At 39.1% G+C, this 25,727-nt stretch overlaps 1 protein-coding gene across 3 annotated transcripts; it reads right to left on the reverse strand.

The window, feature by feature from the left end:
* Positions 1-1,552: 1,552 nt before the first annotated feature.
* On the reverse strand, positions 1,553-24,392 carry LOC133244218 (vascular cell adhesion protein 1-like). 3 transcript variants are annotated; one of them, XM_061411045.1, is made up of 9 exons: positions 24,167-24,390; positions 23,354-23,632; positions 20,630-20,950; positions 18,909-19,175; positions 16,478-16,753; positions 14,111-14,431; positions 12,771-13,037; positions 8,855-9,121; positions 1,553-2,445 (listed from the first exon to the last, which is right to left on the reverse strand). In XM_061411045.1, the coding sequence occupies exons 1-9, from the start codon at positions 24,228-24,230 to the stop codon at positions 2,288-2,290; spliced, it is 2,220 nt and encodes a 739-aa protein (XP_061267029.1). In that variant the 5' UTR covers positions 24,231-24,390; the 3' UTR covers positions 1,553-2,287. The 3 variants fall into 3 exon arrangements, with proteins under 3 accessions (XP_061267029.1, XP_061267031.1, XP_061267030.1); XM_061411047.1 differs by lacking the exon at positions 8,855-9,121 and having other exon boundaries at positions 24,167-24,392; XM_061411046.1 differs by lacking the exon at positions 18,909-19,175 and having other exon boundaries at positions 24,167-24,389.
* Positions 24,393-25,727: the final 1,335 nt, after the last annotated feature.

Here is a 25,727-nt window from a genome sequence, read left to right on the forward strand (position 1 = left end):
TTGAGTGAAAAATAGTCACTGTTAAATATACCATTTGATTATATTTAGGAGAATCCCATGGACAGAGGGGCCTGGTGGGCTCCAGTCCATGGGGTCGCTAGAAGTCAGACACGACTGAGTGATTTCACTTTCACTTTTCACTTTCACGCATTGGAGAAGGAAATGGCAACCCGCTCCAGTGTTCTTGCCTGGAGAATCCCAGGGATGGGGGAGTCTGGTGGGCTGCCGTCTATGGGGTCGCACAGAGTCGGACACGACTGAAGCAACTTAGCAGCAGCAGCAGGGGCTTCCCAGGTGGTGCTAGTGGTAAAGAAATCACCTGCCAATGCAGGAGACACAAGAGACAGGAGTTTGATTCCTGGGTTGGAAAGATACCCTGGAGGAGGAAATGGCAACCTACTCAAGTATTCTTGTCTGAAGAATCCCATGGACAGAGGAGCCTGGCAGGCTACAATCCATGGGGTGACAAAGAGTCTGACTCGACTAAAGCAACTTAGCAGGCATACATGTAAAATTCAAAAGCTGGCAAACAAAACAATGTTCTACTTCAGTTCAGTTCAGTTCAGTTCAGTCTCTCAGTTGTGTCCAACTCTTTGTGACCCCATGAATTGCAGCACACCAGGCCTCCCTGTCCATCACCAAATCCCGAAGTTCACTCAAATTCACTTCCATCGAGTCGGTGATACAATCCAGCCATCTCATCCTCTGTCGTTCCCTTCTCCTCCTGCCCTCAATCCCTCCCAGCATCAGAGTCTTTTCCAATGAGTCAACTCTTCACATGAGGTGGGCAAAGTGCTGGAGTTTCAGCTTTAGTATGTTCTACTTAGGGTTACCTATATAGGTATAAGGGCTTCCCCAATGGCTTAGCAGGTAAAGGATCTTCCTGCAAATGAGGAGACACAGGAGATGCAGGTTTGATCCCTGGGTTAGGAAGATCCCTTGGAGGAGGAATGGCAACCCACTCCTGCATTCTTGCCTGGAAAATCCCATGGACAGAGAAGACTGGTAGGTGGGCTACAATCCATGGGGTCACAGACTTGGACATGACTGAGTGAGTAAGCATGCATATAGGTATAAAATTTGGGGATTTTATACCCCAAAGAAAGGGAAAGATTAATGTACAATCCAAGATATTGTTGAATCCTCAGTAACAGAGCTACAATCAATGAGTGGCATCTAAAAGGATTTGAAGAACAATTATGCTCTATCTCTTCACTTAAATGGTACATACGGGTGTTCACTTGCTGCCCTTTAACATGTCCATGTTTATCTGCATTCACTCTTTCTGTGCATACTATATTTTAAAATTTATTTTAAAATTGCAGATTCCAAGGCTACATACAGATATTTCAATTCAATAGGTTAGGATGGCCCCAAGACAAGTAAATATTTGTAAAGTTCCCATGGTGATTTTGATAAAAGTAATATGAGGACCACACTTCAAGTATCTGCTTATTATCACCATGGGTTTCAACACTTCGGTCTTGGGACTGACAAAAAGAGTTACAACATGACTAAAGGAGGCAACTTATAATAAATAAACACACAACTCTTTCAATTTCAGAAATCATCGCTTTACTATACAAAAACAAAAAAGCCCTAAACATTTACAAAAGAAAATCAAAAGAAGTTACATTTTTAGACCACTTGGGAAAATGACACAAGAGTCTGATGAACAAACAACATCAAAAAACGTCTCCGTACCGTGTCAGTACCACCCAGAGAAATCCAGTTAACCATTATACTATAGGTTGAAGTGTTTAGTACCTGAAAGTCAACCCAGTGCCCCGAAAACCCTGGCATCTTTACACAACATGAAATTGTTTCCCATGAACTTTATAGGAATAAAACTTTGTTAAAGGAAATAAAATATTAAAAAGATGACATAGTTCAGCTGCCAGTTGATATTAAGATGCATTGTTATAACAATCAGTTCAAGCAACATTTAATAATTTTAGATATAGTGACTCTAGTGTGCTGATATTCCAAACAACCTTGCTACAGCATAGTTTTACATATATACAAATCATGTTATTGTATATACACATCAAGAAATTACTCCAGTCATCTCAGTGGTAGTGCCTAGTTTTTAAGTAGAAATTTTCCTTTGGCTTCTTGCTCACAGTAAGGGCCATAGGCAGCTATTTCTTTCCAAGCCTTCACTGCATTCAAGGAAGCCTGAACCCCCAGTTTCTGTTTTCCTCGTGGAATGATGAGCAGTATTGAGCATCTGAACTGATAGTATCTTTGGTAGAACCTTTCACGCAGTAGCTACACTTTACAAGCATTAGCAGACTTTCTGTGCTTCTACAAGACTGTATGACCCTGTCATGTTGGCTCTTCTAGCAAAGTAAATAATCATTCCAATGGCAGGTATTATTAAGGAGGATGCACAATAGAGCACCAGAAGTTCAGGAGAAAAATAGTCCTTGTTACTTTCTCTTCCTGGAAAATAACAAAATGGATGCAATTAATGTCTGGTACAAAAAGAAACTGTTTAATAATAAAAGTCACATGTTTTATTTTAATAGTACCATTAGTTCTCTAAAGAAAAGTGAATCAAAGCAGTGATAAGAACCAATAGAACTAAAAATGCACATTTCTTTGAATTAATCAAATAATCAGTTAGCAGTTGCTATGGTCATGATGAGTCTAAAGATGTTGTTGACTTCTGCAAACTTGGATTCAAATAGATGCTGGTTTAGTAACAGGGTGGAAGAAAGGGTGCAAATTTTTAGGGTTCATTTGAAAGAGTAAGAACTGGAGAAGAGTGTTTGCTTTGGGAAATATAAGTACATACTAAAGAACTAGAACTTTGATCATTATGAACTAAAATAACTAACTGGTTCTCCAAGAAAAGTATCATAACTCCTAGTATGCCACCATTATAGTCAAACATCACCTGTAAGATAGTAAGGGAAAGAATTCTTGCCGATGGTGTTTTTAGAAATATATAGAAAACTTCATAATTTGTATCTCTGAAGTAGGGCACCTTACTATACATTATTCCTCTTCAGCATTTATATCATTTCATGATAATATGAAGTACTTTGGATAGTATTATATTTTAGCTTGAGAACCCCATGAACAGTATGAAAAGGCAAAAGGATAGGACACTGAAAGATGAACTCCCCAGGTTGGTAGGTGCCCAATATGCTACAGGAAGTCAGTGGAGAAATAACTCTAGAAGGAATGAAGAGATGGAGTCAAAGCAAAAACAACATCCAGTTGTGGATGTGACTGGTGATGGAAGTAAAGTCCAATGCCGTAAAGAACAATATTACATAGGAACATAGAATATTAGGTTCATGGATCAAGGTAAATTATAAGTGGTCAAGCAGGAAATGGCAAGGGTGAACATTGAAATTTTAGGAATCAGTGAACTAAAATGGACTGGAATGGGTGAATTTAACTCAGATGACCATTATATCTACTACTGTTGGCAGGAATCCCTTAGAAGAAATGGAGTAGCCCTTATAGTCAACAAGAGTCCAAAAGGCAGTACTTGGATGCAATCCCAAAAACGACAGAATAATCTCTGTTCATTTCCGAGGCAAACCATTCAGTATCACAGTAATCCAAGTCTATGCCCCAACCAGTAAAGCTGAAGAAGCTGAAGTTGAATAGTTCTATGAAGACCTACAAGACCTTTTAGAAATAACACCCAAAGAAGATGTCCTTTTCATTATAGGGGACTGGAAAGCAAAAGTATAAGTCAAGAAACACCTGGAGTAACAGGCAAATTTGGCCTTGGAATACGGAATGAAGCAGGGCAAAGGCTAATAAAGTTTTGCCAAGAGAATGCACTGGTCATAGCAAACACCTTCTTCCAACAACACAAGAGAAGACTCTACACATGGACATCACCAGATGGTCAATACCAAAATCAGATTGATTATATTCTTTGCAGCCAAAGATGGAGAAGCTCTATACAGTCAGCAAAAACAAGACCGGGAGCTGATTGTGGCTCAGATCATGAACTCCTTATTGCCAAATTCAGCCTTAAATTGCAGAAAGTAAGGAAAACCACTAGACCATTCAGGTATGACCTAAATCAAATCCCTTATGACTATACAGTGAAAGTAAGAAATAGAGTCAAGGGATTAGATCTGATAGAGTGCCTGAAGAACTATGGATGGAGGTTCGTGACATTGTACAGGAGGCAGAGATCAAGACCATCCTCAAGAAAAAGAAATGCAAAAAGGCAAAATAGTTGTCTGATGAGGCCTTACAAATAGCTGAGAAAAGAAGAGGAGTGAAAGGCAAAGGAGAAAAGGACAGATATACCCATTTCAATGCAGAGTTCCAAAGAATAGCAAGGAAAAATAAGAAAGCCTTCCTCAGTGATCAGTGCAAAGAAATAGAGGAAAACAACAGAATGGAAAAGACTAGAGATCTCTTCAATAAAATTAGAAATAACAAGGGAACATTTCATGCAAAGATGGGCACAATAAAGGACAGAAATGGTATGGACCAAACAGAAGCAGAAGATATTAAGAAGAGGTGACAAGAATACAAAGAAAAACTGCACAAAAAAGATCATGATCCAGATAACCATGACAGTATGATCACTCACCTAGAGCCAGACATCATTGGCCTTAGGAAGCATCACTATGAAGAAAGCTAGTGGAGGTGATGGAATTCCAGTTGAGCTATTTCAAATCCTAAAAGATGATGCTGTGAAAGTGCTGCACTCAATATGCCAGTAAATTTGGAAAACTCAGCAGTGGCCACAGGACTGGAAAAGGTCAGTTTTCATTCCAATCCCAAAGAAAGACAATGCCAAAGAATGCTCAAACTACTTCACAATTGCACTCATCTCACACTAACAAAGTAATGCTCAAAATTCTCCAAGACAGGCTTCAACGTACGTGAACCATGAACTTATAGATGTTCCAGCTGGATTTAGAAAAGGCATAGGAAACAGAAGTCGAATTGCGAACATCCACTGGATCGTCGAAAAAGCAAGAGAGTTCTAGAAAAACATCTACTTCTGCTTTATTGACTATGCCAAAGCCTTTGACTATGTGGATCACAGCAAACTATGGAAAATTCTTAAAGAAATGGGAATTCCAGACCACCTGACCTGCCTCTTGAGAAATTTGTATGCAGGTCAAGAAGCAACAGTTAGAACTGGACCTGGAGCAACAGACTGGTTCCAAATCAGGAAAGGAGTCCATCAAGGCTGTATATTGTCACCCTGCTTATTTAACTTATATGCAGAGTACATCATGAGAAACTCTGGGCTGGAAGAAGCACAAGCTGCTGGAATCATGATTAGTGGGAGAAATATCAATAACCTCAGATATGCAGATGACACGACCCTATGGCAGAAAGCAAAGACGAACTAAAGAGCCTCTTGATGCAAGTGAAAGAGGAGGGTGAAAAAGTTGGCTTAAAACTCAACATTCAGAAAACTAAGATCATGACATCTGGTCCCATCACTTCAAGGCAAATAGATGAGGAAACAATTAAAACAGTGACAGATTTTATTTTGGGGGGCTCCAAAATCACTGCAGATGGTGACTGCAGCCATGAAATTAAAAGACACTTGCTCCTTGGAAGAAAAGCTATGACCAACCTAGACAGCATATTAAAAAGCAGAGACATTACTTTGCCAACAAAGGTCCACATAGTCAAAGCTATGGTTTTTCCAGTGGTCATGTATAGATGTGAGAGTTGGACTATAAAGAAAGCTGAGCATCAAAGAATCAATGTTTTTGAACTATGGTATTGGAGAAGACTATTGAGAGTCCCTTGGACTGCAAGGAGATCCAATTGGTCGATCCTGAAGGAAATCAGTCCTGCATATTCATTGGAAGGACGGATGTTGAAGCTGAAAGTCCAGTACTTTGGCCACCTGAGACGAAGAACTGATTCATTGGAAAAGTCTGATGCTAGGAAAGATTGAAGGCTGGAGGAGAAGGGGATGACAGAGAATGAGATTGTTGGATGGCATTACTGCCTCAAAGGACATGAGTTTGAGTAAGCTCCGGGAGTTGGTGATAAATGAGGAAGCCTGGTGTGCTACAGTCCGTAGAGTTGCAAAGAGTAGGACACGACTGAGCAACTGAACTGAACTGAACTGATATTTTAGCTTAAGTGTTACTTAAACATAGAGGCATCCTCTGACCTGCATCCCTCCAGCCTAAATTAGGAAACTTAATATACATTTTTTCCTTAATATACTTTTATAACCACTACATTTTCCCTCCATAGTTCTCATTATAGCTTATAGTTAAACGTTTCTTTGCTTATCTATTAATTTAGTTTCCTCCTTCAGACTGTGAATTACATGAGGAAAGAATCTAGTTTCTTATTGATCCATCCCTGAATAGCCAGTAACTGGCTCACTGCTTGGAGTAGCTTGCACCCAATAAATGTGTTTTTTTTTTTTTCGCCAATAAATATCTTTTGAATAGTAATACATTTTTTCTTTCTACATCCTATCATTTTGTCATTTAGTTATAAATTGAGTACATAAAGTAATAGTATCCCAAAACTTGAAATTTAGTACTCTTTCTACTCTACTAAAAATCATCTGACAGTTACAATATTATTTAACATTTTAACCTTATAAGAACTTCTGAATAAGACATCATGGTATTTACTGGAGATTCATCTCTATTTACATTTATGTTTGCATAGCACAGTATGATCTCACAAATACTGTTTTTTCAAGTGGTATATGTATTGTTTCAGTCCTGGAAGAAATGAGTGATTTGGCCTTGGAAGTCATTACTTTCCTTCTAGGCGTTTCTAATCACTGGAGGTCAACCAAAAAGAAAAGAATAATTAGATGAAGGGAAACCCATTTTTGAATTATTGAAATCAAAAATGTATCATGACAAATATAATGATAGCTATCTTATTTTTCTACTTTCCCTTGCTAGAGTAGAACTAGTCAGAGTATGAGTCCTAATTTAATGGGATATTCATGATCAAAATTATAGTTAGGCATCAATATTGATGACATGGTAGGTAAGGTATTTTTGATCCTATTGTTTTCTTTTCAATTTAATAAATAGTGTGTTATCTTTTCCCTTTGGTTTCTCCCTCAAGCATCTATGGTAAAATTTTGCCAACGAGTTGGTTACCAGGGCAATCTTCAAATACGATTTTCTATTAGCTGTGTCAACACTAAAATTCCTAAAGACTCCCAACATTTCTATCATTGGACTACATTTGAGCAAATGTATTTTTAAAACAAAACTAACAAAAAAATAGTTTAAAATATCAGTTAAATGCAAAGGTTGATTAGATAAAAATTTCCAGGAAAATGACAAATTTTTGTTTCCATTCTTTTACAGTTCTTTGAAACCATACATAGTTTGGGGGTTGTAGCTGAGTGCCTATAATATACTTCAATTGTTCATTTAAGTAATGAGTGAAAAATAGCAAATATATAAAGTTACTAACTTAAAAAAGCAATTAGAAAAGACAACAATGTATGAGAAAGAGTTAAAAAGTGGAAAACTTTGATGTGTCTTTAAAAGAAAAACATTAACTACAGAAAGAATTATAAAAATGTTAGGAGTGCAAGTTTCTGGAACCAGGCTTAATTAAAGGTGGTCTGGAGCCATCAGGGATTATATAGGAATAGGTGAATTTCAATGTACTCATAATGGAGATCTCAATCTGTCCAGAAATTTCCCCAACCTCATTGGTAGCACTAATTACATACACTCCTGTATCATTTTGAGTGACATGATACAAGGTAAATGTCCCATTCTCTGAACACATGGTAACTTCATTGGCCAGGTCAACTCTTTTCAGAATGATCACTGCCTGTGGATGACTAAAAGTTTTACACGTAACAGTGATATTTTCCCCTTCTTTAACATTTCTAGATGGATGTATTGATATTGTTTCGAGGAGGTACTGTGAAGACAGACCTCCTTATGGTAAGGAGCTCCTATATGGTAAGACCTCCTATATGGTAAGGCATGTAATCTTGAGAGATTTGGCCAGATGAGTAAAATTTTAAGTCATTTTCTGACCCAGGTGTAAATTTTCTTTACATTGATGAGTAGTTGCTGTATCTGGGAGCTCAGTGCCAGAGGCTCTTAAGAGTTGGTGTTTGTTTACAATCATGTTTATTTCAAGTTTGGCTTCCAGTACACAAAGGGGGCTCATTAGCACTCAAGGAGTGGAAGACTGAGCAGTAAAGGCTGACAGATTCTATTTCCACTGATAAGATCAACAGATCGTACAGTGTGTTCACAGTAGGATTAGCTGGGTTAGATTAAGAGGCCCCTGAAATTCCTCTGCTGAGGCCATTGCCACCTCCCTCCATTTCTCCAGCAGAGTACAGCAGGATGAACAAGGATCTTGGATATCTAAGGAAGCAGTTCTGCATTCTAGAGACTCATTATGCTGTTCAACATTAAGATCACCGTTCTCAGTTATTCTGTAAAGAGTCAATCCCAGAAAATATGCAGTCACTTTGTGTTCAGAGAGTGGCAGTCTCTTTGGGTAGGAAGGAAAAGGGCCTGGATAGAAACTTGCATTTTCAATGCACCAATTCTACTTCTTCATTTCCTAATAACCCTCAAGGAAAGATTTTGAAAATGGATTTAAACACATAAGAAATGTAAGACCTCAGAGACAAATGCTGAATTGTCAACGTCTTAAAAAGCAAATGGGAATTCTACACTGACTTATGATAAAAAGTCAACATCCTGGCTAAACTCCTTAGGACAGAGCACCTGTACATTATTATTTTAGGAAACACTAAGAAATAACCATAATCAACATGGAATTCAGTTCCATTTTGCCAACTCATTCATCTGACCCTTGAAATTCTTTACAATCCACCAAGCTTGTTATAAAAATAACAAAAAAATAAACTAACCTTTAACATCAAGTGTTAGGCTTCTTAGCTGTGAGCCAACTTCATTTTTAGATTCACACTGGTATACTCCCGCATCCTCTAACTGAGCCCTGTGGATGGTATATGCACCACCTGTAGACTTTAGCACTGTGTAGCCAGTCTCTGCTTTTTTCTTCAGAATTATCAAAGTTGGGGGAACATTTCCACACGTACAGGAGATAATGACAGTGTCTCCTTCCTTGACACTCTCAGAAGGAAAAGCTGTAAGTTGTATATCTTTTGGAGCAACTGTGGAAAGAATTTAAAGATACCTCTGATTGAATGACAATCAATCATCATTGAAAGGACAGAGGAGACTGGTGGGCTACAGTTCATGGGATCGCAAAAGTTGGCCACGACTTAGCAACTAAACCACCACGGATTGAATGAAATATAAACAAATTCCATATTAATTTAATGACAGTAGCAATAGCTGTCAAAATAGTACTTGTGCTTACTGTTTGCATTAAATATTTATAGAGGCTATTAGAGAAGTCAAGCATTTACTGACTTCTTGTAAAATGATCATGTTTTAATGAAAGAAGACATCTTATATTTCTCTCGTGTTCCTTAATACAAAGGTCCCCAACCACCAGGCCATGGACTGGCCAGTCTGTGGCCTGCTGAGAACCTAGTCACACAGCAGGAGGTGAGCAAATAGTTATCAAGCTTCTTCTGTATTTACAGACCCTACCCATCGCTCAAGAAGTGAGGTGGAAAGAATACACAGAAGAATTATACAAAAAACCCAGATAACCACAATGATGTGATCACTCACCTAGAGCCAGACATCTTAGAGTTCAAAGTCAAGTGGGCCTTAGGAAGCATCACTATGAACAAAGCTAGTGGAGGTGATGGAATTCCAGTTGAGCTATTTCAAATCCTAAAAGATGATGTTGTGAAAGTGCTACACACAATATGCCAGCAAATTTGGAAAACTCAGCAGTGGCCACAGGACTGGAAAAGGTCAGTTTTCACTCCAGTCCCAAAGAAAGGCAATGCCAAAGAATGTTCAAATGATTGCCCAATTGCACTCATTTCACACGCTAGCAAAGTAATGCTCAAAATTCTCCAAGACAGGCTTCAGCATACGTGAGCCGTGAACTTCCAGATGTTCAAGCTGGATTTAGAAAAGGCAGAGAAACCAGAGATCCAACTGCCAACATCCATTGGATCATAGAAAAAGAAAGATAATTCCAGAAAAACATCTACTTCTGCTTTTTGACTATGCTAAAGCCTTTGTCTGTGTGGATCACAACAAACTATGGAAAATTCTTACAGAGATGGGAATACCAGACCACTTTACCTGCCTTCTGAGAAATCTGCATGCAGGTCAGGAAACAACAGTTAGAACTGGACATGGAACAACAGACTGGTTCCAAATCAGGAAAGGAGTCTGTCAAGGCTGTATATTGTCACCCTGCTTATTTAACTTATATGCAGGGTACATATGCAGAGTACATCATGCAAAATGCCAGACTAGATGAAGCACAAGCTGGAATAACATTGCCGGGAGAAATATCAATAATCTCATATGCAAATGATACCACTTTTATGGTAGAAAGTGAAGAGGAACTAAAGGGCCTCTTGATGAAGGTGAAAGAGTAGAGTGAAAAGCTGGCTTAAAACTCAATTTGCAAAAATGAAGATTGTGGCATCCGGTCCCATCACTTCATGGCAAATAGATGGGGAAATAATGGAAACAGTGACAGGCTTTATTTTTGGGGTTCCAAAATCACTGCAGATGGTGACTGCAGCCATGAAATTAAAAGACATTCCTTGGAAGAAAAGCTATGACCAACCTAGACAGCATATTAAAAGCAGAGATGTTACTTTGCCAACAAAGGTCCATATATATAGTCGAAGCTATGGTTTCCCAGTGGTCATGTATGGATGTGAGAGTTAGACTAGAAAGAAAGCTGAGCGCCAAAGAATGGATGCTTTTGAACTGTAGTGTTGGAGAAGACTCTTGAGAGTCCCTTGGACTGCAAGGAGATCCAACCAATCCATCCTAAAGGAAATCAATCCTGAATATTCTTTGGAAGGACTGATGCTGAAGCTGAAGCTCCAATACCTTGGTTTCCCGATGCAAAGAGCCAACTCATTAGAAAAGACCCTGATGCTGGGAAAGATTGAAAACAGGAGGAGAGGGGAGGACAGAGGAAGAGATGGTTGGATGGCATCACTGACTCAATGGATGTGAGTTTGAGCAAGCTCAAGGACAGGGAAGCCTGTCTTGCTGCAGTCCATTGGGTCACAAAGAGTCAAACATGACTGTGCAACTGAGCAACAACCCATTGCTTGAATTACTGCCTTAGCTCCACCTCCTGTCAGATCAGCGGTGACATTAGATTCTCATAGAAGAATGAACCCTATTGCACTTGAGTCTCCCCAAAACTAGCCCCCTCTCCCATCCACGGAAAAATTGTCTTCCACGAAATCAGTCCCTGGTGCCAAAAAGGTTGGGAATTGCTGCCTTAATGTAATTCTTACCCAGCTTAGCCAACAAATAGCTGTTTAAAAACAGTCATAAATTTCAAATGTGGAAAATAAACTTTTTTTTTGTCACACAGTTGTGCAGATATTTCTTTAAGTATAAAAGCCGTTGCGGGACTCTGAGTTTTGAGATAGACCATTCCAGATCAAAAAATTAAGCTGTGCAGAGATGGCCCTTACAATCCTTAACACCAGTTGTTATCCTGAGCTAAGTACCTGACATACAACATCTCTGTTAATATGCAACCTGTGGAGGGAGGTACCACATCAGTGTCTTGTAAGTGAGGTTCCCGTTAAGATTATCTGTTTTGCAATTTGATACTCTTTCTTCAACCAAAACTACAGTCTAAGGGCTTTCTTTAAGGTAGTACATTGCTCCTCCAAGTTTCTTCCCTTCCTTTAAAATACAAATTATTATTGTAATGGTAACAAGACAGTCATTAACACCTTAGTGGAAATAATACCAAGGGGTAAGAGAGGAACTGACAGCCCTAGTGAAGAAGAGGACCTCGAACCCCAAAAGGGAAGATATGAGGGAAATCCAAATGGACCACTTCGTGACTTTCACCAAAACTTGCCTAGAGCTTCAATGTGTCAACTAGAAATTATTTTGTTCTCAGTTTTGCCTCTCCATCCTGGAAAGAATGGGTCTGGATCTCCTAACTTAATCCATCCTGGTGATTCTATGCCATTTTATTGATGAACCAGAGGGCAAGGTCAGTGCTACTCAGTCTCTGAATTTATAAAATATTTAAGTGCCTTCTTAGCCTTCTAAGCAAATCCTAGCAGTCATTTTATGAGATTACCATGAGGAATTTAATCCAGTTAGATAAGGTGATTTTGTATGCTAGGTGCCAAGTTGCTTCAGTCATGTCCAACTCTTTGCGACCCTATGGAGCATACCTTGCCTGGCTCTTCTGTCCATGGGATTCTTCAGACAAGAATACTGGAGTGGGTTGCTGTGCCCTCCTCCAGGGGATCTTCCCGATTCCAGGGATCAAACCCGTGTCTCTTACATTTAGCCCGCATTGGCAGGCAGGTTCTTTACCACTAGTGCCACTTGGGCCCTAAGTAATTCCAAAATATATATATATATACATCTTCCTATCCTTTTTTCAACACCATAACCAATGCCTCGTAAGTATAACTGGAACTTTTGGCACAGTTCCTGAAGCTAGCCTTCCACATGAGGTTGAAAGAATTTTAGGATAAGTGACTTGGAATGGTTCATGGGTATAACTCTTCCAGGAGATTTCCATGCAGAGGAAATATCATGAGCTCTTCAAAAGGCTCAATACTTGTTATTTTAGAAAATCTTATTTCCAGAAGGACTTTGTTCAAAACCAGTAACACAACCAAAATAAGACTAGCACTAATAATTCATTTAATCACTTTAGCTCACCTTGGATAATTAAGTTGACTTCTTTTCTGCTTGTTCCAACCTGGTTAATGCCTTCACAGACATAAATACCAGAATCTTCCATTTTTGTAGACATGAAGCTGAGAGTTGCATTCTCAGAAATAGGCTGTAGATCCCCATTACTTAGCTGCCTGCTCCACAAGATTTTGGGAGCTGGAAGGCCATTGCTAGAGCATGTCATATTCACAGAACTACCTTCCTCCAGGATGGAGGAGGGACTGACCAAGATGGTTGTATCCCTGGGAGCAACTGAAAAGGTAAAAGACACTTGTTAGCTTGGCTGGTTACACCCTGCCAAAGAGTTTTACTAATGTTATAAAACTTGGCTTTGAGTTTAGTGGATTAGACCAATTTGTATCTTGATAACTTTACCAAAGGAAGTTTCTGCCCCCATTTACTATAACAGATACAGAGTAATTGTTGTTGCTATTGTTTAGTCCCTAAGTCATGTCTGCTTGTTTGTGAGCCCAGGGACTGTAGCCTGCCAGGCTCCTATGTCCGTGGGATTCCCCAGGCAAGAATACTGGAGTGGGCTGCCATTTCCTCTTCAGGAGATCTTCCCCACCCTAGGATCCAACTAGCATCTCCTGCACTGGCTCTTTACCACTGAGCCACCAGGGAAGCCCAATACAGAATGAAAGAGTAGAACATGGGTGTGTCATGGGTATTTACTCTCTTGCTATCAAAGACTGGATGGTCAATGATAGTGTGTATTGACATTTATGGTACGTTAAACATGACCATGAGCCATGTAAACCACCTATGAAAAGGTGGACTCTATTTTCCTACCTCTTGAATCTAGGCTCCCCTTGTGATTAACTTTGACCAATATACCCCGGAAGAAGTAACACTCTAGGACTTCCAAGCCTAGACCACAAGAAGCCACCTTCATTATCACTCTCTTGAAACACTGCACTCTGGTGACTAAATCTACGCTACCTTCCCTGAGAGACACCACATGGAGAAAGGAAAGTCCAGACACCCCCAGCGAAGGCCCAGATGTGTGAGTGAAGCTACCTGGGACCACCCCCCACTGACCTTCTAACCAACTAAATGAATACGTAAACTCATCTAATACCATAATGAACATACTACCCGTTTGACCTCTTCTCAAAGTGTCAGCTTAGAATCATAAGCAAATAAACAGTTGCTTTAAGCTTGGAGGGGCTTTTTTTTTTTTTAAAAACAATCAATATTTTGTAGTTTCTTTTCAATTATTTTTTCACAATGGTTTCAACTATGAACCTCATGTTGACTATTACCTGGCAAACATGATAAAAAAAAATCATAATCTATTGTGAATACATCACACATGTACTTACCATTAACATAAAGTGTTTGTGTACTCTGCCTTTGTTTGAGTTCAAATTCCATTTCATCAATTGGTAACCGAGCCAGACAAACAAGAACATTTCCAATATCTTCAGTGGTGGGGATGAAGGTCTTCTCCAAACTCTTGGTCTCTAGGGCTTTCTTACTTACATCTTTCGAGAAGGTTTTATTCATCATAATACTCTCCCCTTTAAACAATTCAATCTCCAGCCGGTCAGAAGGATACACATTAGGAACCCTGCAGCTTACAGTGACTGGGTTTCCACTCACTAATGGACCACTCATTTCAATTTCTGGATTGCTAGGGAAGGCTGCAAATATCAAGCAAAATATGAGGTTTATACGTGACACTAGAAGAAAAACAGAGCTAATCTTTATTAAATGCAGAGGTCTCAAAATGAAGGTTTTAATTCACCTGGGATAAAGTGGTTACTAACAGATGCATCACAACATTAAATGTAAATATTTATGATATCAAATATAAATACTGCTGGAAACAAAAAATACCTAGCACATCAAATCATCAAGAAATAAATATACTTCTTACTCTTCTCTCCTTAGTGATACAGTCTTGCTGACAGCTATGGACTAGTCTTTTCAAAGGACACATCAGCTTCTACCAACTTACTTAGTAAATATATATTCTAAGCATTGTATTTTTTTGTGATATATTAGATGTTTACTGTGTACTAGTCCCTTAATATTCATTATATCTGTCTTCAAAGCAGCTTAATCTAATGGGTGTTAACTTATTTTAAAGCCAGAAAAATGTACCAAGACTGTATTTGATAGCTAGGGAGACTTATAAAACTTATAAAGGCTGAGAGTCTGCCATTTAATGTCATACCTAGTAAGTCACCCAGCTGAGATCAGAATTCCTATTTCCTTGAGCTCAGAGCCCAGGCTTGGGTTCACAGAGCCATGCAGTTTAGACATTTTTATTTCCAACAGCCAAATTTAGGCAGATAGTTTTAAGTGTTCCTTGGCTAATACTTGTAGTTCAGAAAAAAATATAAGAGATTTAGATTCTAAATAATGTTTATAATACATCTGATACAAATCAATAAATGTGAGATTAGAATGGTTATGAAGAGCAAGAACAATGCTGAATTCTTTCTTTCTCCTTATGCAAAATGTCATCAAAGTGATAATGTTTCCACATGACCATAAGGCTTCACTGCTGGTTCTCAATGCTATTGGGAATGTGCCTGCATCAGCAGCTCCTGGACTCTTGGTAACAGGGTAAAGCAATCATATTGCTTCTTTGGAGAGATTCAGATATCTTTCTGGACATGCTCTAACTCATTTTGAACAAAATCCTGAGGGGTAACACAAGTTTGGGCAGGATTTCTGGAGGAACATGTCCACAATTGTTCTCTTGAATTCTGCTGAATAAAAACAAGGAAGAACGTATGGGCTGTTTGCTGTGCTTAATCATTCAGTCGTGTCTGACTCTATGCAACCCCATGGACTATGTAGACCCCCAGGCTCCTCTGTTCATGGAACTCTCCAGACAAGAATACTAGAGTGGGTTGCCATTTCCTCCTCCAGAGCATCTTCCTGACTCAGGGATCGAACTCGCATCTCCTGCATTGCAGGCGGACTCTTTACCATCTGAATCACCAGGGAACTTTCTGATCACTTTGCATATATTGTCCCTCATTCATTACAAACCAAGTAACTCCAGCAATGGCAATTCACAGAGAATGAAGCTATTCAGGATTTTTGTTAAGGTGACAGGAATAGCAAGAAGAAGTGTAGCATATGTATGTGGTATAAATCAATGCTCAAATCTAGTGCAGTCTCCTGGTGCTTCTTTTCACCTGAGCTGCTGTGCTGACCATCCCTGGTGATCATTCTAACGCCCAGGTTTGTTCTTGCTCATCATTGCCTCATGTCTCCATCCTGCCAATCAGCTTTCAAATGTGCCTTCAAAACTGGAGGTTTGGGCCTCACCCCCAATTTGAATAACTGAGCAACAGTCATCCCTCTCCATGATCTGAGTGGGCACTGACACTACTCTTTACACACAACCATCTCCATATACACCATATACACCCAGAGCAGGGTGGAAAGCAGGGAGTATGAAGTTTGTTCAAGCCCACGATGAGAGAGTATCGACACGACACAAACTAAGGATTGGGGATACTTGGTTCATACATAATATATACTTAAGATTTAGGGCAATGAAGTTGCATCAGAAACTCTGGTTTGGAGATTTAGGAACCATTCCCAATGCTAAGTTTCCTTCTTAAACACAAAGATCTTGTGTATCACAAATTTCCATTCTGCTTCTTCCAATGGAACTGGGAACGACAACAACAGCAAAACATTAAACAATTCTGAAAACCACTTACAGTAGGGCTTCACCTGGATTCTCTTTTCCAGTTTCTTTTGCCCACACATCACAGTGCACAGGTAGAAATGTTCGTTCTCAAAACTCACAGGGCTCAGTGTCAACGTGGACTTGGAGCCCTCACTCCTCACATTCCCATTCAGAGGGCTGTCTATCAGGGTTCTCCAAGAGAAAGATGGGGACTCGCAGTCCCTGACATCACAGGTCAACACGACTGAGTCGCCAAACTGAGCAGCAATCTGGGGTCCAGGAGAGATCTCAACAGTAAAGTTTTTCTCTGGGGTGAGGGAAGAAAAGAACAAGAAAAAATAAAATAAATTTTCTTCTTTCACCAAAGTTTAATACACTGTTATTTTTTCTGGCCTCTTTTTAGTTAACATCTGTGCTGAGAACATATTACTCCCTTCCACTTTGAGACTATCAGGAAGGGAACCACATCTTTCAAGAACAAACCCATAAGACGCTGTGATTCATTGATTAAACAGATTGAATAAGGATAAAAATTTGTAGAGGGAGACTGGCATATTTCCCTAACAAAAATTCATTCTCCACTCAAATGTATTTATCAAATTCCTATAACTGTGGAACAACGGCTAAAAAATATGAGGTTCCAGTGTATCAAGCACTATTTAAACCACTTTACATATATTAATATTATCTCATTTAATCCATACAACTTCAGGATCTGGTATCATTACTTCTCCTTGACTCTCATTTTCTGTTTTTACTTTTCCTTATTTTCCTTCCTTTCCTCCTCTTCTTCCTCCTCCCCTTTTTTCTTGAGGAAAAATGATAATTTCACCCAGCTTGCAAGTAGCGAAATTAGGACTTGGAACCAGGTGATTTAAGACCCCAGTTTTTAACTTGAACAACTAAATCAAAATATCCTCATGTGGAAATAAAATCTAAGAAAAGTACTGAAAAAAAGCCATATGAATATGCCTTCTGATTAGAAGCAGTACCCATAACGGACCAGTACTTAGAGCTTCTATATCAACAGAATAAAGTTGTACTGTTGAAAGTCACACAGAATGACACTGAAAACAAAGTCAAAATCTAAGCACTAAAGTGTTATGCAAGCCACCTTTTAAATTTGTTTAACACAATGCAAAAGTACAATGAATTCAGGGACTGAAACCTGAGATGCCGGGTCCAATTCTTAAGTCTCAAATATCTAGACAATCTCTTTGGCTGCCAATGCTATCCCCGTGGGGCACCCTGGCTACTTTGGGATGACTACTGTTCCCGGAGAAAAGGAATTTCAAATCTTGACTCTATTTCTCTGGCGAAAGTGGGAATCCTTGAGCACCTCTGAAAGTGACAGATGAGACTCCGCAGAAAACTCGCCCTTATGAATAGCCAGCTGGAGGCAGAAGAAAGCTCAGCATATTCATGATCCAAAGGCACTACATTTTGAAGGGTTCTCATCCGTGCCAGAAGATTTTTTTCGGTTTGATTGGTCTAACAGGGCCATTATGGTCTCTTCCAAAGAATGCTTTCCTCAAATTACCATAACAAACTGATGTGTTATCAGATTTTTGAAGAGAAATTTCATTCAGAACAATAAGCACTGTTTCTGAATTCCTTATACACTAGTGTGAGAATGGAGAATTTAAAGATCTACTTCCTGACGGTGAACAGTCTCAGATTGTTCTTTACAGTTGCTGCATGTGTTAATGGGTAAACTCATGACTCCTGGAAAAGCAACTCTGAGATATTGCAACCCCATGGATTATAGCCACCAGGCCCCTCTGTCCATGGAATTCTCCAGGCAAGAATACTGGAGTGGGTAGCCATTCTCTTTTTCAGGGGATTTTCCTGATCCAGGGATCAAACTCAGGTCTCCTGTACTGCAGGCAGATTCTTTACCATCTGAGTCACTAGGGAAGCCCCCAAGGGGCAAAAAGAAAAGGAAAATTCAAGGGATGAGACAATGAAGGAATGCTGCTGCTGCTGCTGCTAAATTACTTCAGTTAAGTCCGACTCTATGCGACCCCACAGACGGCAGCCCACCAGGCTCCCCCGTCCCTGGGATTCTCCAGGCAAGAACACTGGAGTGGGTTGCCATTTCCTTCTCCAATGCATGAAAGTGAAAAGTGAAAGTGAAGTTGTTCAGTCGTGTCTGACTCTTAGCGACCCACCAGGCTCCTCCATCCATGGGAGTTTCCAGGCAAGAGTACTGGAGTGGGGTTCTGTTGCCTTCTCCGAATGAAAGAATGATGAACAATGGAAAAGAACCAAAACAGCAGAGCCATGGAAGCTCTGGCAGAAAAGATTTCCAAGAAACTAGAGTAAGGTGAGTATATAATTGTGCTAAAGTACATAACAGTCAGATGGACCATCAATAAAACTTAACGAAGTAACTTTGACATTGAAGCTATTTCACTATTGCTTAAATCTCAATGACAGCACCTTTTTCACATTTTGCTTACCTTGAACAATTAATTTCACCTCTTTTCTATCTTTCCCAACAGGGTTATTTCCTTCACACACATAAATCCCAGAATCTTCTGCCCTCATAGAAATTAAAGTGAGAGTTGCATTCTCAGAAAGGAGCTGTAGGTTCCCATTGTCTAATTTCTTGCTCCAGAGAATCCGTGGAGCTGGTAGACCTGCACTGGTACACGTCATCGTCACAGAGTCGCCTTCCTGCAGCCTTGTGGAGGGATTCACGGATATAGCTGTGTCTTTGGGGGAGACTGAGAAGGCAGGGCACAGTATTAGTCATTGCTAAGCATCATAATGGTCCCACAGGGCGACTGTAAATACTCTCATGGACTGTATTTATAGCTTTCTCAATCTGACAAACTTACTCTGCCAAACTAGTATAAAGAATTGCTGAGTCATGAAAATTAGTCAATCCAGTTTCTGACTGATTTGATGGAGTTACTTTTTTTGATGGTTGGTGTTTTCAGATGGCCATAGACACTCAGAAATTAAGAAAAACCCTTAGAATTATGTGATTCAATCTCCCAGGTAAGGTACAAATTCCAGCTCAGCTTCCTTGCCAAATGTTCATGCAAGACAGCTTCAGTACTTCTGGGGCACAAGGCAGTCCACGGCCTTATAGGAAATATTGTCCATGTGATTTTTGGACAGCTCTGATTGTTAGAACGTTTTCCCTCTATTGAGCTGAAATCTTTCTCTTTGTAACTAACTTCTATACACCGGTCATAGTTCAGTCCTCTATTGCTAAAGAATAATCCAAATTTCACTTCTACATGACAGCCATTCAGATACTTAATTATAGCTCTCATTTCCAAGTTTGATATTCTCTAGGAAAAATATCTCCTATTTCTGACTATTCTTCTCAAAGCATTGATAAAATCCTTTCCATCGCATTCTGTCTCAGCTGAACATGTTGTAGAAGGCAATGCTCCTTTTAACTATGGTGTCTAGAGAAGACCAGAGCATTTTAGTCTAGAAAGAGCACAGTGAGTCACTCCTACACAACTTTGGGATGACAAGACTGCCTCAAATCCCCCAGCCATCTCCGAGAGAATGGAGACAATCAAATCTCATCTCCTCTCTCCCACCCCATGCACACGTGTCCAGGTGTGCACACACATATACACTCACACACAGACTAAATACTGCTTATAAAACTTCTATACTTTGATATCTCAAGCCATGATATAAGAGTTTACAAAACATAATTTAAAATTTTTTATCACTTGAGCCTATTATTTCCCACTACCCAATCAGGTGGTGGTGATTTAGTCACCAAGTAGAGTCCAGGCTATAGTCAATGGGATTTAATAGGCAAGAGTACTGGAGGGGATTGCCATTCCTTTCTCCATGGGATTTTCCCAATCCAGGGATAGAACCCTGGTCTCCTGCATTGCACGCATTCTTTACCGACTGAGCCACCAGGGAAGCTTCCCAATCAGGTGGTATTATCATTATTCCCCTTTGACAGACTGAGAAATTAAGTGACTCTAATTCACGGTTAATGGAGACAGAACTTAAGCTCAACTTTTCTCAACCTAATTGGGTGCACTTTTTTTTGAATTATGTAGTTGACAAGAATTATGCTCTCGGTGAATCAAAATGGTATAAAAACTACAAACATGTTTCTTCTTGACTGTAGCTGCTTGGTTTATTGCTGTGTACATCCAAGAGTATATTCCCATAGACAGACACAAGTACTTACTGTAGACTTCCAGTTCTTTTGTAGTTTTCCTTACTTTGGGTGGAGAATCATCATCATAAATGTGTAATGTAGCTTGACAAACAAGAGCTGTCCCAATATCCTCATCAGTAGGCGAGAAGGTCACGTCCAGGCTCTTTGTTTCCTGGGCCTTTTTTTCTGAAGGCTCCAGAAAGTCCTGTACTTTCATGGGATGGTTGCCTTTCAACAACTCTATCTCCAGCCTTTCAAATGGGTAAACATCAGGCACTGAACACGTGACTGTGACTGGCTTCCCGACCTCTGCGGGGCTACTCAAATGAATCTCTGGATCCTTAGAGAAAGCTGAAAAAGTCAAACGAGTACATGCCTGTGGATTTTTTGTTCATATTATGTAAAGTCCCTTACTGATTTAAATCAATGTAATCTGAGTCTAATATTTTTGTGAATACAATCTTAATACAGCAGAATGAATTGTTTAAATAGCCTTTCATGGTTTGGGGTGTGTTCAAAATCAGAACAACCAGTAGAGAGTTCTTCAGTTCTGATTCTGCATGTACAAAGGGTTTTATGTTGCCAAAGTAAAAGGACGGAGAAGAAACTTATGTTTATTGAATACTGATACGTGCCCATCCCTGTGCTATTCATTTAACATTGATGACTTAATTTGATACTCACAACAACCCTAAGAAATAGATACCACATTTCGTAGATATGAAAGCATAGACTCAGCATATTTGCATAATTTTCCTAAGGTCACACAGCTAGTAATGGTGAAGCTGAGATTTAAACTCAAGATTTCATCGTGTTATATCACAGTCTTTTATTTTAGTGAGGGCAGATATACTTCATTTTATAGATAAGGAACCTGAGGCTTAGAATGTCATGGCAAAGAATAACTACTGGGATAGATAGGCTAAGAAATGAAAAGAACAGCTCTAAATAATTAGCTTCTGAAAATGGTGTCTCTGAAAGACATTCATCCTCCAGAAAGGTACACCTGTGTGATCTTTAAGTTATGGAAGGAAGATTTGCCTCCCAAAATATCTAACTCAACATCTACCTACTATTCCACTTGAAATTTTTAGTGCCAGGGAACACACTAGTTCAGTGAGCCATTGCTTTCTTTGCAAGGCTGCTTTCCATTGCAAACCGCCATGATGATAACACATTGTCTTGATTCAAGACTGTGAAATAAGAAGAATACAAAGGTCCCAACTCCAAAGAATTTTACAATCAAATGTGGAATGGAGACAGGACTGTTAAACATAGTGAAAGACAGACTTTTTGGGGAAAAAAAGAAAAACTTCAGGCAAGATAATTAAAGCCAGAAGAAACTTCTGTTCTCTGTTTAAATCTTCAACTATATGGTTCCTGCAAGGAGAGGCAAAGGAACTGGCAAATATTTGCTGTATGAAGAAACAGTACTTTTCATTTTTCCACCCAGAATTCTGTCCCTTGTATTCTGAAAGATATGCCCCTATAATTCATATGGTTTGCTGTCAGCTGATACAAGAACTGGCTACTTTCCCCTGTATTTACATAAGGGGGCCTTTCAAGGAGCTCAGAAGGCTGTACAGACATAAACTCTGCATGTACAACCAGCATAATTGAAAACAGTCAGCCAAGCACAGTTTCTTGAGAAGCATTAGCAACATATGGGATTATTGAAGAATCAGTTAAGGTTATTGGATCAAGTTGAGCTCTGCTATAGCAAAAGAAAAGCAACATAATTAGAAAAGATAATCAAATGATGTTTTCCTGAAGAGATGACTATCAAGAATTCCAGTTTTCTGACAGGAGCAGTAACCAGAATGCAAGTGATGTATTTCAGGTTATTTTTTTTTTACTCTTTTTTTCTACCTTTCTTTACTAGTTTGAGAATGGATTGAAATACATTTTGGTAGGCTAGTAAACAAAGGCTATTCATTCACATTCACTAGGCAAATCAAGTTCATTTTCCAAATACCCTTGAGTTTGAGCTGTTGAGCATTAAGACTTAATGGCACCAAACAAAAACAGAAATCAAATCTCCTAAATTTATCTCTGCTGAAGTCAAATGAGTGAAAAGTTTGCAGATATTTTTCTTCCGTCTAAGGGGGAAAGTTTTGTACTGAAGCCCATTAATAATTATAGCTCTCCTACTTAATCTTTAAACTAATTTTAAGTACCAAATTGCTTTAGAATAAATAAATAGAAAATCCTTGAAGCATGGAATTTATAGATTATTTGGACACATGGACAGGTGAACATGTAAGAATCCAACTGAAAAGAATTAAGAAAAAAAAATAATAAATAAATAAATAAAAGAACCTTAGAGAACTTCACTTTATGGCTAAGAAAACTGAGGCCTAGAGAAGCTGAATCCTACCCCTTACCCATGGTCACCATATTCATGGCAGAGTTGGAAGCAGAAGCCAAGATTTGGGTCTCTAGTCTGGTGGTAGATTCAGCTGTCTTCTAAATTTCTTTTTGCAGTATGTCCCCTAGCCAAGAATCTGGACAAGAACATCTTTTTAAATTTTTTTCTCTTAAAACTATCCTTTTAGTCATTAAAAAAACCTGTAATTTTATCACTGACTCAATGAAGATGAGTTTGAGCAAGTTGGTGATGGGCAGGGACGCCTGGCCTGCTGCAGTCCATGCAGTCGCAGAGCTGGACATGACTGAGTGACTGAACTGATTCTTTTCAAAAACTTATTTTAAAGCAAAATGGAGAGAAAATCAAATATTGACTAAAGTACTCACAGTAGATCTCCACTCGGATTGCTTTCTCCAGTTTCTTATCCTTGCAAATCGCTGTGCACAGGTACTGGTGTTCATCCTCGAAACTAACAGGATCCATGATCAGCGTGGATGTGGTCCCCTCAGTTTTCACCTTTCCATTCAGTGGACTGTCAATCTGAGTTCTCCAAGACAATGATGGGGACTCACAGCCTGTTGTGCTGCAAGTCAGTGAAACAGAGTCACCAATCTGCGCAAAAATTTTGGATTCACTTGGGAATATGTCGATTTGGGAAGCTTGAGCTATGAAAACAGAAAGAGAAAAACAAGCTTACCAGTCGTTTGTCTAGTATTCTACTCCTTCTTCTCTGTTCTAGTATAATACCCAGATCTGGCTGGTCTCTTTCCTAAACTGCTTCTAAGTAATGCAAGGCAGCACTGGAGTCCCTGCCAAAGGAAGGTATTGAAATTATCTTCACTTAGGAGCACTTTCACTTCTGACCTTAATGCCCGCTTATCAGCTGTTTTAATAGCCAACTTTGATCTCATTATCAAGTACAGGAAGCTAAAAAGACAGACCTTCCTAGAGATAGAATCCAATTACTCATTGAACATTGCAAAAATCCAAAGACTATCAACTTTGCTGCTCTAACTATGACAATATAATGGTATAAATTAATAGCAATAGTCAATAGTATATTAAAAGTTAGGTAAAGTTTTCCCACTCTTTAAAAATCCTTCTGCCTTTCTTTACTATCATAACAAAACTGACTGAAGCCCAAGTCAGGGCTAAAATGGAATGCTAGCATTTGGAACAAATCAAGGAGAAGAACTTACAAACTGCAAACACCATCCAAAGTATATCTGAGGCTCCAAAGATCACAAACATCTTCCTAAGCATTTTAAGTTGCTGCTCTTAAGAGAAAATTATTCCAAAATGCTTCTTTCTGTCCCTCCTGAAGGTGCCTGGGAAGGGTCTTGAGCTCCTAAAGCCAGTGAGGTTTGGTAAGGAATGAAATAGAAAGTCGGCTCTTTATAAAGTGTCTTGTTGCAGAGGCGGAGGGAAATCCCTTCAAGGGGAAACCTGGAGCAGAGCCAGAAAAAAAGTTTAACTGACACCCAGCCAAGTCCAGCATTAACCCCTTCCATGGCACTCAGTACCGAAACTGCTCTCTCCATCATAGAAAAAGAAAACCCTTCCATGGCTATAAAATTAAAACTTTTTCTCGTTTTTCATTCCAAAAGGATATCTTGCTTGATAGATAAATGCTAATGCTTGTTTCAGAATGAGGCTTTCTGAATCTAACAGGGGAGAAGAGAGTCAGAGAAATAGTAAGTTACACTCTAGTTCTTGAAGTGGCTGAACAAGCACTATGTCATGTGAACTGATTTTTCTCCATTATGAAGATATATTTGCAATTCTAAAACAGAGACTACATTCTCATGCAAGCAAAAGGAAAAGATCCTTTCTTTTGATTTATTATTTTTAAAAAGGGAGACAGCATAGCTTCTGAGTTTTATGCTTTTTATTCACAAAATAGGTTTTTGGACAACAAACATCAAGTTTCTGAAATTATTTTCTTGAGTAGAGAATGAAGGAATCCTACAAAAAGAAGAGAAATAATTTTCTTCTTTTGTTTTAGAAAAGTAACCAATTCTCGGTTCAGTCGCTGGATAATTGAGAGTCTTAAATACAAATGTATGGAATTCCTCTGAAATGGTAAGTCTCTTAGACTATGAGACTTATACAGTAAAAACAAGAAAAATAATTTGTTTTTCTTACATAAGAGATGAGAACAATAATTTTATGTTCTTTTTCCCCTCCAATAAAATGACTTAAAGGATATTTTTTAATAGCTGTTTTTGCCTTGCACATACATACTTAAGTTTTTGCAAAAGTTTCCCCATCAGAAAGAAACCAGAACAACCACTTCCTTGTATTATACATGTGCAAGTCTTTCTCCTTCTTCAGAACATCAATTCCTATCATGGTCCCTGACCAGTTCTTGTTCATCATTGTATCTACTTCTGCCTTCCCAATGTCTAATGCATGGTTTACACTTAGCAATTACCAAAAAAGTGCAACCATAAATAGTTTAAATTAAAATTTGGAAAAGAAGATCCCAAAAGGTTAGCAATAATATGTAACTATTGCATGAGAAAAAATGTTGGATTCTACAAAAAAAAAAAAAAGAAAAATCCCAAGCTCACTGACTCCCAGGGATGTGTACAATAAACAGCTCTGTGCCTTTTGACAGAGGAAGACCATAACTGAGATTTGGAACTAATAACTGTTCCTCAGGGCTGGAGGGAGAAGGCAATGGCAACCCACTCCAGTACTCTTGCCTGGAAAATCCCATGGACGGAGGTGTCTGGTAGGAGTCGCTAAGAGTCTGAC

The sequence above is a fragment of the Bos javanicus genome, chromosome 3, assembly GCF_032452875.1.
Source record: "Bos javanicus breed banteng chromosome 3, ARS-OSU_banteng_1.0, whole genome shotgun sequence".
Lineage (NCBI taxonomy): Eukaryota > Metazoa > Chordata > Mammalia > Artiodactyla > Bovidae > Bos > Bos javanicus.

Excerpts from the sequence above, each read along its gene's own strand:
- LOC133244218 (XM_061411045.1), bottom strand. The coding sequence starts at position 24,230 with ATGCTTAGGAAGATGTTTGTGATCTTTGGAGCCTCAGATATACTTTGG. Across the intron at positions 9,122-12,770 it reads AGTCAACTTAATTATCCAAG|TTGCTCCAAAAGATATACAA; the intron begins GTGAGCTAAAGT and ends TTCTTTCCACAG. Across the intron at positions 2,446-8,854 it reads CCTAACACTTGATGTTAAAG|GAAGAGAAAGTAACAAGGAC; the intron begins GTTAGTTTATTT and ends GTTATTTTCCAG.